This window comes from Furipterus horrens, unplaced genomic scaffold, assembly GCF_987537825.1.
Source record: "Furipterus horrens unplaced genomic scaffold, mFurHor1.1.pri manual_scaffold_4, whole genome shotgun sequence".
Classification (NCBI taxonomy): domain Eukaryota; kingdom Metazoa; phylum Chordata; class Mammalia; order Chiroptera; family Furipteridae; genus Furipterus; species Furipterus horrens.
The window spans coordinates 197088040-197103460 of record NW_028327174.1 but is presented as its reverse complement, the minus strand read 5'-3'; the positions used below and the strand labels follow the sequence as shown (position 1 = coordinate 197103460).

Genomic DNA, 15421 nt, shown 5'->3' with positions numbered 1-15421 from the left:
AGGAACCTCTTGCAAAGATCTATAAGTTTCCCATACCATTCAGAGATGAATTTTAAATTGCTTAATAGCATTGCAAATACATGAAATTTATAGTGACAAACATAGCCAGATTACTTTCTTGTTATCCATCCATTTAACAGATTTACAGCTCCCATTAATTTTAATCTGTCCTTATTACCTGTTTTATATAATAAATATCTCTTAATCGTGACAGACTGAGTATAGATCACCTGAAGTAGATTCTCTCTCAATAAGCAGAATTGCAGCAAAAGATTTGTGAATTAATTGGGAAAATTGCAAATCAGGTAGTCAGTGAAATAATTCATTGTCACATCCAATCAATAAACTTTGTAAATCAACTCATTTAATTCAAAAAATGATCTATATAGATCAAGCAACCAATTAAACAATTAGCATACACTTTGCAATTAATTAATTTAAGCATCAATCATATAATTAAAACTCCAAATTTAAGCTGCAGAATTTAGAATCCCACTGCCTTGTAAACTATTAGATTCATGCTTCTGAATACTGGCAGATTTGCACTTTTAACAATTCAACTCTGGAGCAGAGTATCTAAGGTGTTCTAAGTTTATTTCAGTTTTAATTTGTCTTTATGTTGATATGATCTCCCACCCTTTTCCAGCAAATTGACTTTTTACTTCCCTAAAGGAGAATGAGGTGTGTTGGTTCTAAAGTGGGCAAGGCTGGAATTTAGGATTACTGACTAGACATTCTAGGGAAGTGAGAAAAGTCCTTCTATAGTTGATCAGGATAAATCAGATCATTTGCTTTACTCTGTTAATTATCCTTGGTGTTTGGAATCAGATCCTGCCAAGTGAGGCTGATTTTCTTCAGAGAAAGGAGAACAGTATTGATTGTCTTTGTTACCCTGAGTACTTCTCCTGAGCTAGAGCACATATTTTCTTAATCCTAACCATAAATCAAAGTCCAGTGATTTCCCCCCAAATAATTTTTTCTCCTTCATAGTTTTGTGTATCTCTTTTATGATATATATTTTATACATTTATATTATAGCTAATATATAGTGCTTACTTTTAAATTTACCCCCTTCTATATTGTAAGCTTCCTTGAGGGCTGATACAAAATCTCATCTTTGATCTGAGGGGTTCTGTGTCTTACCTACAATAGGTACTTAGTGAATATTTGTTGGGAGAATAGAGTGGTTTAAAGGCTCTTGTTTCACACTGGATTCTCCCCTTTGCACTGCCATGTATTTTCTCCTTATCAAATGAGGTAGGATTTGGGGGATCTAACAGTATCTTCAGACTTTGATGCAAAGAGCAAGTTTCCCAAGTTTGCTTGCTATACATCAGGGCCTCTGGTCACGGCGTTTCTTTCTCACTGTGGTATTCACTCACCTTTTTGGTTTTCCTTTCAGTGACAATGTCAATGCCTACTGCCTGCATATTGCTGAGGACGATGGGGAGGTTGACACAGATTTCCCCCCACTGGATTCCAATGAGCCCATTCATAAGTTTGGCTTCAGTACTTTGGCCCTGGTTGAAAAGTATTCATCTCCTGGTCTGACATCCAAAGAGTCACTCTTTGTTCGAATGTGAGTATTGACTGTTACTTATCTCAGTATCTCATCTCTACCTTCTCTGTAATTTTGTATTTGATTTTGGTTTTGTTCATCAAATTAATATTTGATATCTGGAGAGTCTGCATGTAATGATTACTTCCAGAGAGATGTTGGGGACAACATCGCATTGTATTTCATGTCTGCGCCTATATTAAGTACAAACTGCTTTGTAGTAAATTAGGTGGACCTCTGAATATCTTATCTGTGAACCAGGCCTCTGGACATATTGGGGCACTTTGAAGTCTGTGAAGCAAAAATTCTCTTCAAGGAATCCAAACTAAATGAAAATGGACATCACAGCCACTTCTCTCTGTGACTTAACATACTTCCTTTTCTCTCCAGCTTTGTTCAGATCCAATTTGATTTTTCCTCTCGATTGCCTTCCTTTAGACTGAGCAGAGGTTCTTAACCTTGCCTGTGCCTTCGGCAGTCCGGTAAAGCATATAAAAGCCCTTCTCAGAAAAGTGTAAATGCAGAAAATAGAATTCACAGGACTACAAAAGAGTTTGTTATATTTAAAGTCATCAAATTATTAACCAAATTTGTGATAGAGTAATATGCACAGCTTTATTAATACATTGAATAACAAGATCCAGTGGCAGATCAAACAGGAAGTCCTGAAACTTGGTCTCAAAGGACGGATTGAGTGTAAGTGATATGGAGACATCTGCCCCAGCTGGACTGTGCTCTCATTGTATCTGATTTCTGTTCATGACAAGTCACCAGTACTGCTAATGCTGCTGGGATTTGTTGACTGTAATTCAAGGAAATGCTAACTATCATAAGTTAGTGAAAATAAAAATGTGATTTTTATCCATTTAAATCGACAGAGGGCCAGAGCTTTCCCCACGGGTCCCCATTGTAAGGGAAAGCCGGCAGTGTTGTCTCCGCAGCGTAAGCTCTCCTCACCAAGGTGGCGACTGTCCCTCTCCTTCGGTCTCCTGGGAACAATAGCGGTCCCTTTGGCACCCCCTGCTGTTAGTAACCAGCAAATTCACCATCCAGAAGAGATTGCTGTAAAGGACTTTTCTACCTGCCTGTCTCTTTACAACCTACTGCCTTTGTTTCAGATTTTTACTAAAAACAGGATTTTGCTACCTGTGATATATGAGTATTTTGAGTCTCTCCACCCTTGAGCAAAAAATGAGTACCCAGGTGCCTGTGGAGCTGGGCGTGACTCTTCAAGCTTTAATAATTGCCATTTTATTTCTACTATGAAATCATGTTTGGTGTATATAACAGCAAATATGTTCCTTCCTTTTACATTTCAGAGGCACTAAAACAACAACGTCAAAGAATATTTAAATTCCTCCATCCTAGTATAACTGCTTACATTTTTGTATAATCATTTCCATGTGTACGTATAGAGAGTTTTAGTTTTATCATATGCATAGTGTTATTTTTACTTAACATTATATTACAACTATTTCGATATCTGTCCTTAATTTCTACACCTTACATTTATCATGTGCCAAGGATCTAGGCAGGGGCACCCCCTGTGCTCATGGAATTTATGCTCTAGCGGGGAGGCAGGCGTCCAACAAACCACTGCAGTGCAGTGGGCACTAAAGCAGGAGGGTGGGTGGTGCAGTGGGTGCCTGTCTGGGGTGTTTAGGTGGTTTCCTTGTTTTGCTTTTAATAAGTGATTCTGTGATCATCTTTGTATCCATTTTATTTCTGTTGAATAATTTCCTTTGGGGAATCTTTTGTTGGTAGGTTATTGGTCAGAGTAGAAACATTTTTAGACTCTCACATGATATCAACATGTAGCCTTCTGAAAGACGGACCAGTTGACAGTGCTGCCAGTGGCATTCACAGAGCCCTCTTCAGTCTCACAAGCACAGGTGTCATTAGAAGATTTTTCTTTTTACTTTAAAAGACTGTATATAGTGATATTTCAGTAGTTTCCACCTGCATCTGTATTATCTATTAATGATTACATAAAAGAATTGTACTCATTAGCACATAATTTTTACGCATAGATGTTAAAATACGGTCATAGCAGTCTTTTAAACTGAAAGTCCTTTTTAAATCAACAGCTTTTAATCGATGCTTTTCAATAGAATGGGGTTGCGGGTGGAATGGATATACCTTCCCAGGAGAAGTGTCTTGCTGTGAACCCCGCCTCCCAGGGAATGGGGGTAAGGAGAGGGAGAAAGGCAGAGAGCAACAATAACTGCTTTAAACTTAATAGTTTTTTTCCTGAATTACTCCCATCCTTGCACTCTCAAACACACACACCCCAGTCAATGCTTCTTCTACTTTAAAGTCAAGAGATTTTATTCAGTATGTCTGAAGTGTTTCTGAAAACACAAGGTAAAGTAGAACCTTTATATGTGAGCAGTTAGAACAAAAGTGTCACTGAATTTTCTGGGGTTTTTTTGTTGTTGTTTGTTTGTTTTTTCCCTATTTTCGGTTGTCTGAGGAAATAGTAGAGGCTGCTGACCATTGTCCTGTGTATATTTTCTGAGTTCAGCCACCTCCCATTCACCTTTCTGGTCTATATTCTATGTTAGAAACTTCTCTCCTGCAAATGCAGGACAGAGCAGACCTTCAGGATTATCCAAGGATGTGTCCAAAGCTTCAGAGACTGAAGTGCCAGCAAAATAAGTGAAGCCATTGCTCCTGCTCTTCATTCCCCCTTTCCTCTTGCATCTTCCTCCTAATGGTGCGTGGGCAGGAAGTGGCTGGGGAGACACTGAACCGAACCAGGGACAGAGAGCTAGGCTTCACAATAGGAAGAGAATTCGTATTTACTAAGGGACAACTGGGTATATGTTATTTCATTCAATCTGAAAATACAGTGCAGTTTTTATTTATTTTATTTCATTTTTTTATCCTTACCAGAGGATATATTTTCCTTGCTTTAAGAGAAAGAAGGGAGAGAAAGATGGATGTGAGAGAGAAACATCAGTCAGTTGCCTCCCATATGCACCTTGACCGAGGAATTCATGCCTAGACTGGAAACCAAACCTGCAACCCAGGCATGTACCCTGGCTAGGAATCGAACCCTCAGCCTTTCAGTTATGAACCAACTGAGCCACACTGGCTAGGGCAGCCCAGTTTTAAAAATCATTATTTTAGAGACATGAAAACTGGGGCTGAGTATTTCTCTCAGGCTTAGATTCAAACTTAGGCCTGACTTCAAGCATCCTGCTGAGAGCCAGGATAGGGGTCAGGAAACCTAGTGTTGGTCTAGTCTTTCAGGTAAATCCAACTATTATCTTAAGGCCAACATTCAGCCCTTGCTGCAGCGTAGTAAGTAAAAGCATGGTGGCCTCTGGAGCCAGACTGCTTGGATGCCAGTCTTGGCCGTACCTTCGCTAGTATGTGATCCTGGGTGAATGACTTCGCTCTTCTCCGGCTCCGTTAAATGAGTGTGATAATGATGCCTCGCTCATGGAGCTGTTGTAAGGACTGAGTGAGTTAACAGATGTAAAGCACTTAGAACGGTGCCTGGCCTGTGTAAGCATTGTCTAAGTGTTGGCTGCAGTTATTGTTACGGATAAAACTCTTTGAGGGCAAGAACTAGACTGCGTGTGCCCCACGACACCTAGCATAGCTTCGCTATTAGAGTAGGCGTGCCCAGACAGTACTTGAATGGGTAACTGAATAGATCTCCTTGCTGCTTCTCCATTTTTCTTTCTCCCATACTTGCTGTTTTCTATCAGGAGAAGGGCAGACTTGGGGGGACATTGCCCAGAAAAGGCCAAATTGGAATAACTTTTGCTGAACATGGGCAGGAGTGGATGTTGCAGATGTGCAGACTTTCACATTAGTCCTCTCCGGACGGACATCCTTTAAAGAAGTAGCAAGACCATGAGCTCCTTCAAGACAGGGCAGGCCCAGTCTTAATTATTTATGTATCCTTACCACCCAGCACAGGCTTCGTAAATAGGAATGGATGGATCTCCAGGTGTCTAAGGGTCGTTAGGAGGGCCCTTGACCAAGTTTTCTGTCCCACCTTACCTTCTGAGTCCTCTTAGCCTTATTCTTTGCAGCCCTGCTCCTGCCTTCTGAAAACTATGAAGCCTCGGGTTGCCTTCTGGCTTTCAGAGCCCTCACCCCCACCCAACCAGGAGGTTCCAGTGTACCATCTTTCCCTCTGAATGAGGCCGATAGGCTTTAAACTTAGGCTAACCTGGGTTCAAGTTTCAGCTTCCTAGTGACTTGCTACATGACCTGTAGCCTCAGATTCTTCATTTATGGAATGGGGATAATAGTAACTACTTCATGGAATTGTTGTCAGGAATGTTTTTAAACATTAGTAAGGTATAGACCCCTTTTAAAGGAAAATTATTTCTCCTGAAGCGTCAGTGCTTGCCCAAATTTTATTATAATGTTACTTACATACATACAAATGTAAAATTCTAGCTACAAATTCATGTCTTCTGCAACTCAAACAAAATTACAAATTAAATGCAGATAAAATTATAACAGTAATAAAATACAAATTAACAACTTTAATGTAACAGATGTTTTTCTGAAATTAAATCATTGGTGTTAGGTTTAATGGGTGTTAAATGTTTTACTTGTCAACTTGAGTCTTTTGGTTTTCATATGAACATCAGATTACCTTATTATTAGTTGTCCCTTTAAATAAGGAAATGTATCTTTAACTGCTTTTTCATCATTTTAATGGGCCAACTGATTTATAGTACATTCTCCCCAAATTTTAAATATTCTTTATTGGAAAAGTAGAGAACATTTCTCTGGGATGACCAATTTCTTCCAGTTTTCCCAGGACTTCGCCTGTTTCAAAATGGATAGTCCTACAGGAGCATTCCCTCTGCCCCAGTGAGCCAGGGTGACTGGTCACCCTACTTTCTTATTCCTTTGTTTAAAAAAAATTAAGTATATTTTATTGATTATGTTGTTAGAGTAGTCCCAATTCTTTTCCCTTTGCTCCCCTCTGCCCAGTAACCCCCTTCCCTCCAGCAATCCCACCCCCCTTAGTTCATGTCCATGGGTCGTGCATTTAAGTTCTTTGGCTTCACCCTTTCCTATATTATTCTTAACTTCCCCCTGTCTATTTTGTACCAACCAATTATGCTTCTTAGTCCCTGCACCATTTCCCCATTTCTCCCCTTCCCCCTCCCAGCTGATAACCCTCCAAATGATCCCCGTACCTATGATTCTGTTCCTGTTCTGGTTTGCTTAGTTGGATTTTGTTTTTATTTTTTAGATTCAGTTGTTGATAGTTGTGAGTTTGTTGTCATTTTAATGTTCATAATTTTGACCTTTTTTTTCTTGAATAAGTCCCTTTAACATTTCAAATAATAATGGCTTGGTGATGATGAACTCCTTTAGCTTTACCTTGTCTGGGAAGCACTTTATCTGCCCTTCCATTCTAAATGATAGCTTTGCTGGATAGAGTAATCCTGGTTATAGGTCCTTGCTTTTCATCACTTGGGATACTTCTTGCCAGTCCCTTCTTGCCTGCAAAGTTTCTTTTGAGAAATCAGCTGATAGGTCTTATAGGAACCCCTTTGTAGATAACTCCATTCTTCTCTCTTGCTGCTTTTAAGATTCATTATTTTTAATTTTTGGCATTTTAATTATGATGTGTCTTGGTGTGCTCCTCTTTGGGTCTAGCTTGTTTCTGACTCTGTGCTTCCTGAACCTATACGTCTATTTCCTTCACCAAATTTGGGAAGTTTTCCTTCATTGTTTTTTCACATAAGTTTTCATTTTCTTGCTCTTCCTCTTCTCTTTCTGGCATCCCTATGATTCAGATGTCGACATGTTTCAAGTTGTCCCAGAGGTTCCTAAGCCTCTCCTCATTTTTTTTCAGTTCTTGTTTCCTCCTTCTGTAATGGTTGACTGTTTATTTCTTCCTTATGTTCCAAATCATTAATTTGAACCCTGGTTTCCTTCCCTCTTCCCCTCATCATTGGTTTTCTATGGATTTTCCTTCATTTCACTTAGCATAGCCTTCACTTCTTCCCTTCTGCATTTGCCATACTTAAACATATCTGTCAAGTCTGGGAGCATCATTATCACCAGTGTTTTGAACTCTGTATCTGTTAGGTTGGCTATCTTCTCATCACTTAGTTCTCCCACTGGAACCTTGATCCGTTCCCTCTTTTGGGCCATACTTCTCTGTCTCCTCACCTTGACAGGCTCCCATGTTTGTTTGCCTCTGTGTCTTAGGTAGAGTTCTTGCACCTGTTATGTTGTAAGGGGTGGAGCCTTACATATTCGTCAGTATGGGTGACCCATTTCACCACATTGTGGCGCTGTATGTGAGGGAGGGGGTCTGAGAGGGAACAATGATGCTTGCTCAGCATTCACTACTTTTCCAGGCACTTTTCCCACTTCCCGTATGGGACTGATACCTCTCTAGCTGTTCCCCTGGCCGTTGTTTCCAGAGTAGGTGGGTCTGTGGATGTTCTAGGACCATGGAGTCCTCTAAACAAGTGGATTCTATTGAGAGACCAGCAGTTTCTGGCTCCCCCCCCCACCCCCCCACCCCCCGACTGGTTTGCACAGGTAGAAGCGACGAGGCTCTTATTTTCCCTGGTGCTGCAACCATGAGCTGTGCATTCTGGTCTGATGCTTGGAGCGCCCCCCAGGTGTCCCTCCCTATTTTATAAAACATGTGACTGCGCTTTTTGAAGGCCTGCTACTGCTGCCGCTGCCACTAACAGAGTCCTCTCCACCCCTCCTACCTGTCTGGATGAGTATTTCTTCTTTATATCTTTGTTTGTTGGACTTACATGCAGTTCAATTTTCTGGAATTTCTGGTTGTCTCTAGTTTTGAGGTAGTTGTAGTCCTTAGTTGAGGAGGGAGATGCAGCCTGTCTACCTACGCCTCCATCTTGGCCGGAATTCGGTCACCCTACTTTCTGATATGAATGGGTCTGTGCATAGGTTGGCTCTCTGCCTGTTGGTACCTATGCACAGGGTGACTTGGGCACTGCAGAGCATGAAATATTCAGAAATCAGCAGCCTGTTCCTCTCTGTTCGAGATCAGAGAGCTTTATGCCCATTTCTCCCATCCCTTTTCTCTATTCAATGAACTTTGCGTGCAACTTGCAGTGATGTCATTTTGCCTTTACTAAATCTGTTAATGACATTAAATAACTCTAGCTGATGGAACATACAGCCACTGAATCTCACCAGTTTAATTCCACAAGTTGGTAAACTTTTCTCTGAAGAACCAGATAAATACTTTAGGTTCCATACAGTCTCTGTCACTTGGCTCTGCTGTAGTAGCCTGAAAGTAGCCACACACAATACATAAATGAATGAGCATGGGCCAAATGCATCCATCCTGGCTTATCCCAGCTTCTTGTTTGTATCTGTCTGATGAGGGTTAGGTGGCTCTCCTGTACATTTGTCCTCTGAGTGGTGACTCAGGGTTCCTCCAGCTGGGTAGAGATGGGGAAGATGGAAGACATCTAAATCTGTAGCTATCACTTAATGTAAGTCACTGCATATACAGTTGACCCTTGATCAATGCAGGGACTAGGGGTACCAACCCCCTGTGCAGTCAAAAATCTGCTATATCTTTTGACTCCCCCAAAACTTAACTGTTGATAGCCTATGACAGAAACCTTAATAATTTGACATGTCAATGAATACTTAGCTTGTATGTTACATGTATTATATATTATATTCTTATAGTAAAGCTAGAGAAAAATGTTAAGAAAATCATAAGGAAGAAAAAATACACTTACAGTACTGTATGTGCTTTTTTATTTTTAACTTGAATATAAGTGGACCTTGCAGTTCAAAACTGTTGTTCAAGGCTCAGCTATATGAATTTCACTGAACTAAATATATATCATATGTATATGACATATATATAAATGATTTTTATTGCACTACAATAAAGGCAAAATTTTTCTGTTCTGAAACTTAGGGAGTCTGTGAATTCATCTGTTGACTCTTGAGGCCCTTGCACCTCAGGTAGGAAATACTGCTGTGAGGGAGTTAGCTCAGACCCTGGTGTGTAGGAAGTATTACATATTTGCCATTTTTGTTATTTCTGTCAGATTTATCAGTCTAAATAATTCACACTAAAGCGTGTATGGGGTTTAGCCCTTATTATTACACAATTAATACATGTCTTTTATAGAGGAATTTAATAATAGAGCTATTTTTCTTTATGCAAAAGGAAATTTAAAACTTGATTTGGTCATGCAAAGATGACTTATGATATTATATAATTATTTACATTTAAAGAGAGGCACTAGTGAACTTAAGTGAATTCCTAATTGGAAAAGTGTTCTGTGGAAAGAAGGGGGAGCTGGATATCTTTTGATGGTCCAGCTGAGTCAGGGCTAGACCAGCCTTCCCCTGCTGGGTACTTGGGCTCAGGAAGTAAAGTTTTTTGGGGAAAGAGAATGGGTTATCTTAACTACGTACTTGCAAATTAGGAGCCTGCTAATGGAACCTGCCTGCCTCCTCTACCAGATCAGCAAGTGGATTCTAAGATATCCTTTGTTCTTGATTGGTTTTGGAGAGAGCAAATGTAGGAGCCCCTGAATCGCTGACTGCTAGGTAAGAAAAGTCAAAGGGGATAAAATGAACAGAATGCCCGTAGAGCAGAAGTCAGTAAGAGCAATTAAACTGCCCTCCTATATATGCGTTTTACTTAAAATGTTTAATATATTAAGTGGATATGGGAAAGAAAGTGTTCTGACCAAGACCGTAGAGCAAATAGAGCCCAGTTAGGATTTTGCTCTTCGGGAAAGGGATGGTTGAGCTGACAGACTGCGAAAGGTCTTGCATGGGAAGCTGGGCTGCCTCGCTGGGCAGTGTGGCTCTCAGGGCTCCCAGAGACTGCCCTGGCTTTTGCTGGCTCTGCGGTAAAGGGAAAGCTTAGGTACTTTTTAAGGAGGAATGCCCTAGATTCATGGCTCTTTCCTGTATGAAGGCTTTTCAAAGGGGTCGGTAGTTTCAGCATACCTTCTTGACTAGACCTCCATAGTACACCCCAAGCGACTAGACCTTTATCATTAGTTTGATAGACAGAAAGAATATCATTAGCTTGAAGTCTCTCCTATTCTTATGTGATAGTGCCTTGTGGTCTGGAAAGGACAAAAGAATAAAGAAGAAAAGGAGCATTTTTGCACACTCACACAGTTCAGTGCCCCTATTAGCCATTATCTCATTTATTCCTCATAAGCAACTCATCTTTTTAAACATGTAGATGAACGGTCCCTGACTTATGAAGGTTCCCCTTAAGATCTTTTGGATTTGATGATGGCGTGGTGGCAATATGTGTTCAGTAGAAACTGTATTTTGAATTTTGAATTTGGGTCTTTTCCCAGGCTAGTGATATGCAGTTTGATACCCTCTCACGATGCTGGACAGCGGCCACGAACCTCGGCTTCCGTGCGGCACAGGATCACACAGACAGCCGATCCTCTGCCGCATACTGTGTGGCCTGAGTTTCATGGCTATTGTGTTTTGAGCTCTGATGTTTGGTAGGTTAGGTGCATTAAACGCATCTTCAACTTCTAGTGTTTTCAACTTACAAGGGTTTTATAGGGATGTAGCCCCCATCATAAGTCAAGGAGCATCTGTATTAGCTGCAGCTCACAGACAGGTAGTTACTTACCCAAGGTCATCCCGTTTGGTAAGGGGCAGAACTAAAATGGCATAAAAAATTAAAAAGGAAGATGACTGTGTTCTTTGTAACCAGTCTGACAATATGGGCATAAATTTTCCTAGTTATTTATTTTTTGCTCGCGTCATAGAGGACCAACTGTGTGTGTTATTTCTTTTCATTCTGTTGTATTAGCAAACATTTTCATTGTCCAGATTGTCCTCGTGTATGGAAATGTAGCATATGCAGCCTGTTTAATTTTGTATTTGTAAATCTGACTTGATTCCCTTTTTGGCAACAGCTACTGTCTAGAGAGAAAAGATTTCTCTTTGTCTCTTTAAAGTGGCAGTAATATTGGAGCAAGTAATAAAGACAGAAAACATTAATTACATACTTCTAAGAATTTAAAGGTCAGGCAAGCTAAATATATATGTTTTGCTCCCTGGCATGTCTGTCTGCTGAAAGTGTGCCAGGATTCACTTTTCCTCCAATAAAAGCACACATTGTTGATAGCTATCAACTTACTTTCATATCCAAAAATTATACCAGATTGTTCCTTTAGTTGCTATGTGTCTTAAAAGTTTGGGACTCACATTGCTGACATTAGTGTTATTTGTTTCCTGAGCCACCCTCTTTGGCCATATTTAGTTACTATGTCTCATTTTGATTTCTTCTGTTCTCCTCTCAGCTTATGTTGGAGTCTGTCAGCTGCTGCTATGTACATGTCAGGCTGGTGACTTGTAATGTTTATTAATACAATGTCAGTCTTGCTGTTGAAAAAACTGTGATGCTTCTCAGAAGGTTGCAATAGAACGAAGCGTTTGGTTTCCAGATCCTGTCTGCACTGCAGGGTGAATACATTCTCGGATGTTACGCAGTTCACTGACCTGACAGTTATGCAACCCCGCCTGGGACACCATTTCAGCAGGACATATTTGAACAGAAACAGTTTGCAAAACTTTACACACTTACACTCCTGCCAAGGCAAACTGTTAGCCACTTGAGTTTGTTATAAATACCCAGTGGCAGTGGTTGGAAGTAGCCCACGGTGTGTTTTATATTCTGAACTGAATGTGAATGTCTTTGCGGTTATATAGAGTAGTAAATAATTGAGTTTGATTAGGGAGAGGGACCTCATTATCCCCCACCTGTGCCCAGCTGGAAGGGGAGGGTCGAAATGAAGCCATTAGCTGTCTCTCTTACTGGCATCTCAAAGAGCTCAAATACATCTGTGTCTTATTTTCTTTTCTGGCACAATCAGTCGAGCAAGCTAAGCAGGCATGACCGGATTTGGCAAGTCCCAAGGACTCTGGCAAAGATACACAAGGAGAAGGCGGAGGGCAGTCATTTTGGCTTCTCACTGCCCATTAGTCTAGCGAGTTATGTTTTTGGAAAATGTCTGTTTTGAAAAAGAGTATGTTATCCAATGTCAAACATCGCATACTTATACAATATGCTTTGATCTTTTAAAAAAATCTGTCAGTGCAGGGGAAACAAAATGTGGCGTTCACACTAGTGTAAACTTTCTTTATGGATAAAGTAATACCCAAAGGGCCTGCTTTAAAGCAGGCATGCTATAGTCATTGCATGGCTTTCTCTTGCTCATATATTTTCATTTTCTACCTCAAAGTGCTAGAGAATGAACATGCATGGAATTGGGACCAGAACAGGTTGGGAACAAGAGGAGTGTGTCTTCATCACTATTATGAACTGGTCAGGACTAGAGAATTGAGTGCTGCTCTTGGTAGCCTTTTCCCACTTCCACAAACTGATACACTGACATTCTCCAAAGGCTTTTAAAAGGGGGCCTTATAAGTCATATGGCTAGTCCATTATAATCAAACTGAATTTGTTATATAGGGAGGTTGAACTTTCTCATAGTTTGGTGAGTAGTTCTGATCTGGAGGATATGCTCTCTGAAGTCTCTCTTGCCCTGAGTCCTGAAGAGACTCTCTTCTTGGCTAAAGAGATTTAAAACTCAAGCTTTGGAGTCTGGCTGACGTGGGTCCAAGTCCTGACTCCTTCACTTATTAGCTGTGTGAATCCAGGCAAGTGTCCTAACCTTACTAAACGTTAATTTCCTCCATTATAAAATGGGACTGATAGTAGCACTTACCTTTTCTGGGAAGATTAAATGAACAAAGTAAGTGCTCAATAAATGTTGACTTTTGTCATGGTCTCATCATTATATATCACTTCCTTGTATATATGAAGAAAAGCCTGTAGTTATTATATTAACTTGCTTATTATCCATTTATTATATTAACTTACTTATTAGGCATTTATTATATGCAGGTGTCATGTTAACTTTTTCAGAAATATTTAGTTCTCACAATAGTCTTACAGCCTAAGAATTATTACATTTTGTAGGTACAGAAACTGGAAGTTAGAGAGATTATATCATTTACCCAAAGAAAGCAGAACTGGGACTCCAAAGCAGACTCTGTTGTAGGGCTTACTATGCTTCACTGCCTTCTGGTATAACCACCATCTTTCTGAGCATGGTGTAGAGCTAAATGATGACTCTGACCCGCTCACCTCTACCTGGCTGGCTAAGTGCCCCGTGTTTCTGCAGCACTTTGAGCTGGCTTCCATCTTTGTGCTTATCACATGGAACTATAATTCTTTGTTTGCCTCTTTTCCTTTCCCACTGGACTGTGCTACTTGGGTTGGTAACCATAGTATTGATTTCTGAATCCAAAATAGGGTCTTTAATAGAGGAATGACCACAGGTAAATTTCCTAATGCCTCCCACCTTAGTTTCTATAAAATGAATATGTAATAGTACCTATGTTAGGATTGAATTAATTAATATAGATTTTAAAAGCTTAATACAGCACCTAGCACAAAGTAAGTGTTCAGTAGCTAGTAGCTGCTGCTATTATTGTTATAATTATTGAACGATAATAGCTTTTACTTTTTAAATCACAAAGTTCTTAGTCTCATGGTATTTCTCTGCAACACCACCATGATTTTTGACTTCCATCATCCCCATCCAAAGCCAGTGAGTTAAGCTGAGGTGGAACATGCCTGCTTTTCTTGTTTACTCTTTCAAAAAGGAAAGCCTTGCTCTGGCTGGTGTGGCTCAGTTGGTTGAGTGTCATCCTGTAAACCAAAAGGTCGCTAGTTTAGTGTCTAGGTTGCAGGTTCAGTCCCCTGTCAGGGCGCATATGAGAGGCAACCAGTTGACATTTCTCTCTCACATTGATGTTTCTCACCCTTTCTCTCTCCCTCCTTTCCCCTGTTTAAAAAGAAAAAGAAAAAAAAGCCCCGGCCAGGCAGCTCAGTTGACTAGTGTTGTCCTGATTCAGTGAGGTTGTGGGTTCGATCCCCAATAAGGGCACATATAAAAATCAACCAATGAATGTATAGATAGATGGAACAACAAATTGATATTTCTGTCTCTCTCTCTCTCTTTACCCCCTTTCTCTCTCTAAAAATGAATAATTATTTTTTTAAAAAGGGAAAACGTTGAAAATGGAGCCTAGGGTCCTCCTTTGAGCTTCAGGAGAGTTTTGATGCCTGGACCAGAGGTTACTTGCTGATGATACCCCTAAATATTGCCACCATGCCCAGCAGACTGCACACTTTAATGGCCCTGTTACCAATGAAAAACTGTGAGGGTTCAGATCCATTCTCTCAAATAAGGAATCTGCTGAGGGGAGAGGGGGAGAATGGGGCCTCTTCTCTCCGAGTGGTGACTTGGGACAAGGGGAACATAGGACAAGTAATATTTAGAAACTCTTTTTACCCTTTGCCAGTCTTAGTGCCAGGTGCTTGGCATTCGTTGACTATCCTCCTGACAGTTGTGTAGGGTGGTACCCTCTCATTTCATGCATGCAGCTGGGGTTCCCACATGTTAAGGCAACACCAAAGGGTGTTTAACGCCCAGCCCATGTGTTTTGTACGTAGCCCTCCAGCTTTGGTTCTGGCTTCAGCTCTCTCCCTATAAATAGAATCTAAGCTTTTTAGGTGAAGACCTGTGCCTCTACTCTCCCTCTGTGCCCCATCACTTCTAGTTTGATACGTAATCGAGAAATGCTTGTTGTGTTAGGTTACCGCTGGTATAAACACTTCCCTCTGGTAAACTGCGTGGCTTTGCACTGGGACAGAGCTGCATTCCTCAAGTGAGTAATCTCTTTTTGAAATGCCCATACATTTTTCAGCGGTTACGAGACTTGACAGGACCTAACTTTGAATTGACTGAAGCACTCCTGGTAGCGTTTAGTCCGCTCCCTGAAGTGACGCTTCATCCT

General features: G+C 40.6%; 1 protein-coding gene across 4 annotated transcripts in view; it reads left to right on the top strand.

The window, feature by feature from the left end:
• The window catches only part of MAPKAP1 (MAPK associated protein 1), a 231243-nt gene that overhangs the window by 114035 nt on the left and 101787 nt on the right, over positions 1–15421 (top strand). For all 4 annotated transcript variants that reach the window (XM_090274729.1, XM_090274727.1, XM_090274730.1 and 1 more), the window contains one exon: positions 1403–1579. In XM_090274729.1, the coding sequence (XP_090130855.1) occupies positions 1403–1579 (177 nt within the window). The remainder of the gene's footprint in view (positions 1–1402; positions 1580–15421) is intronic.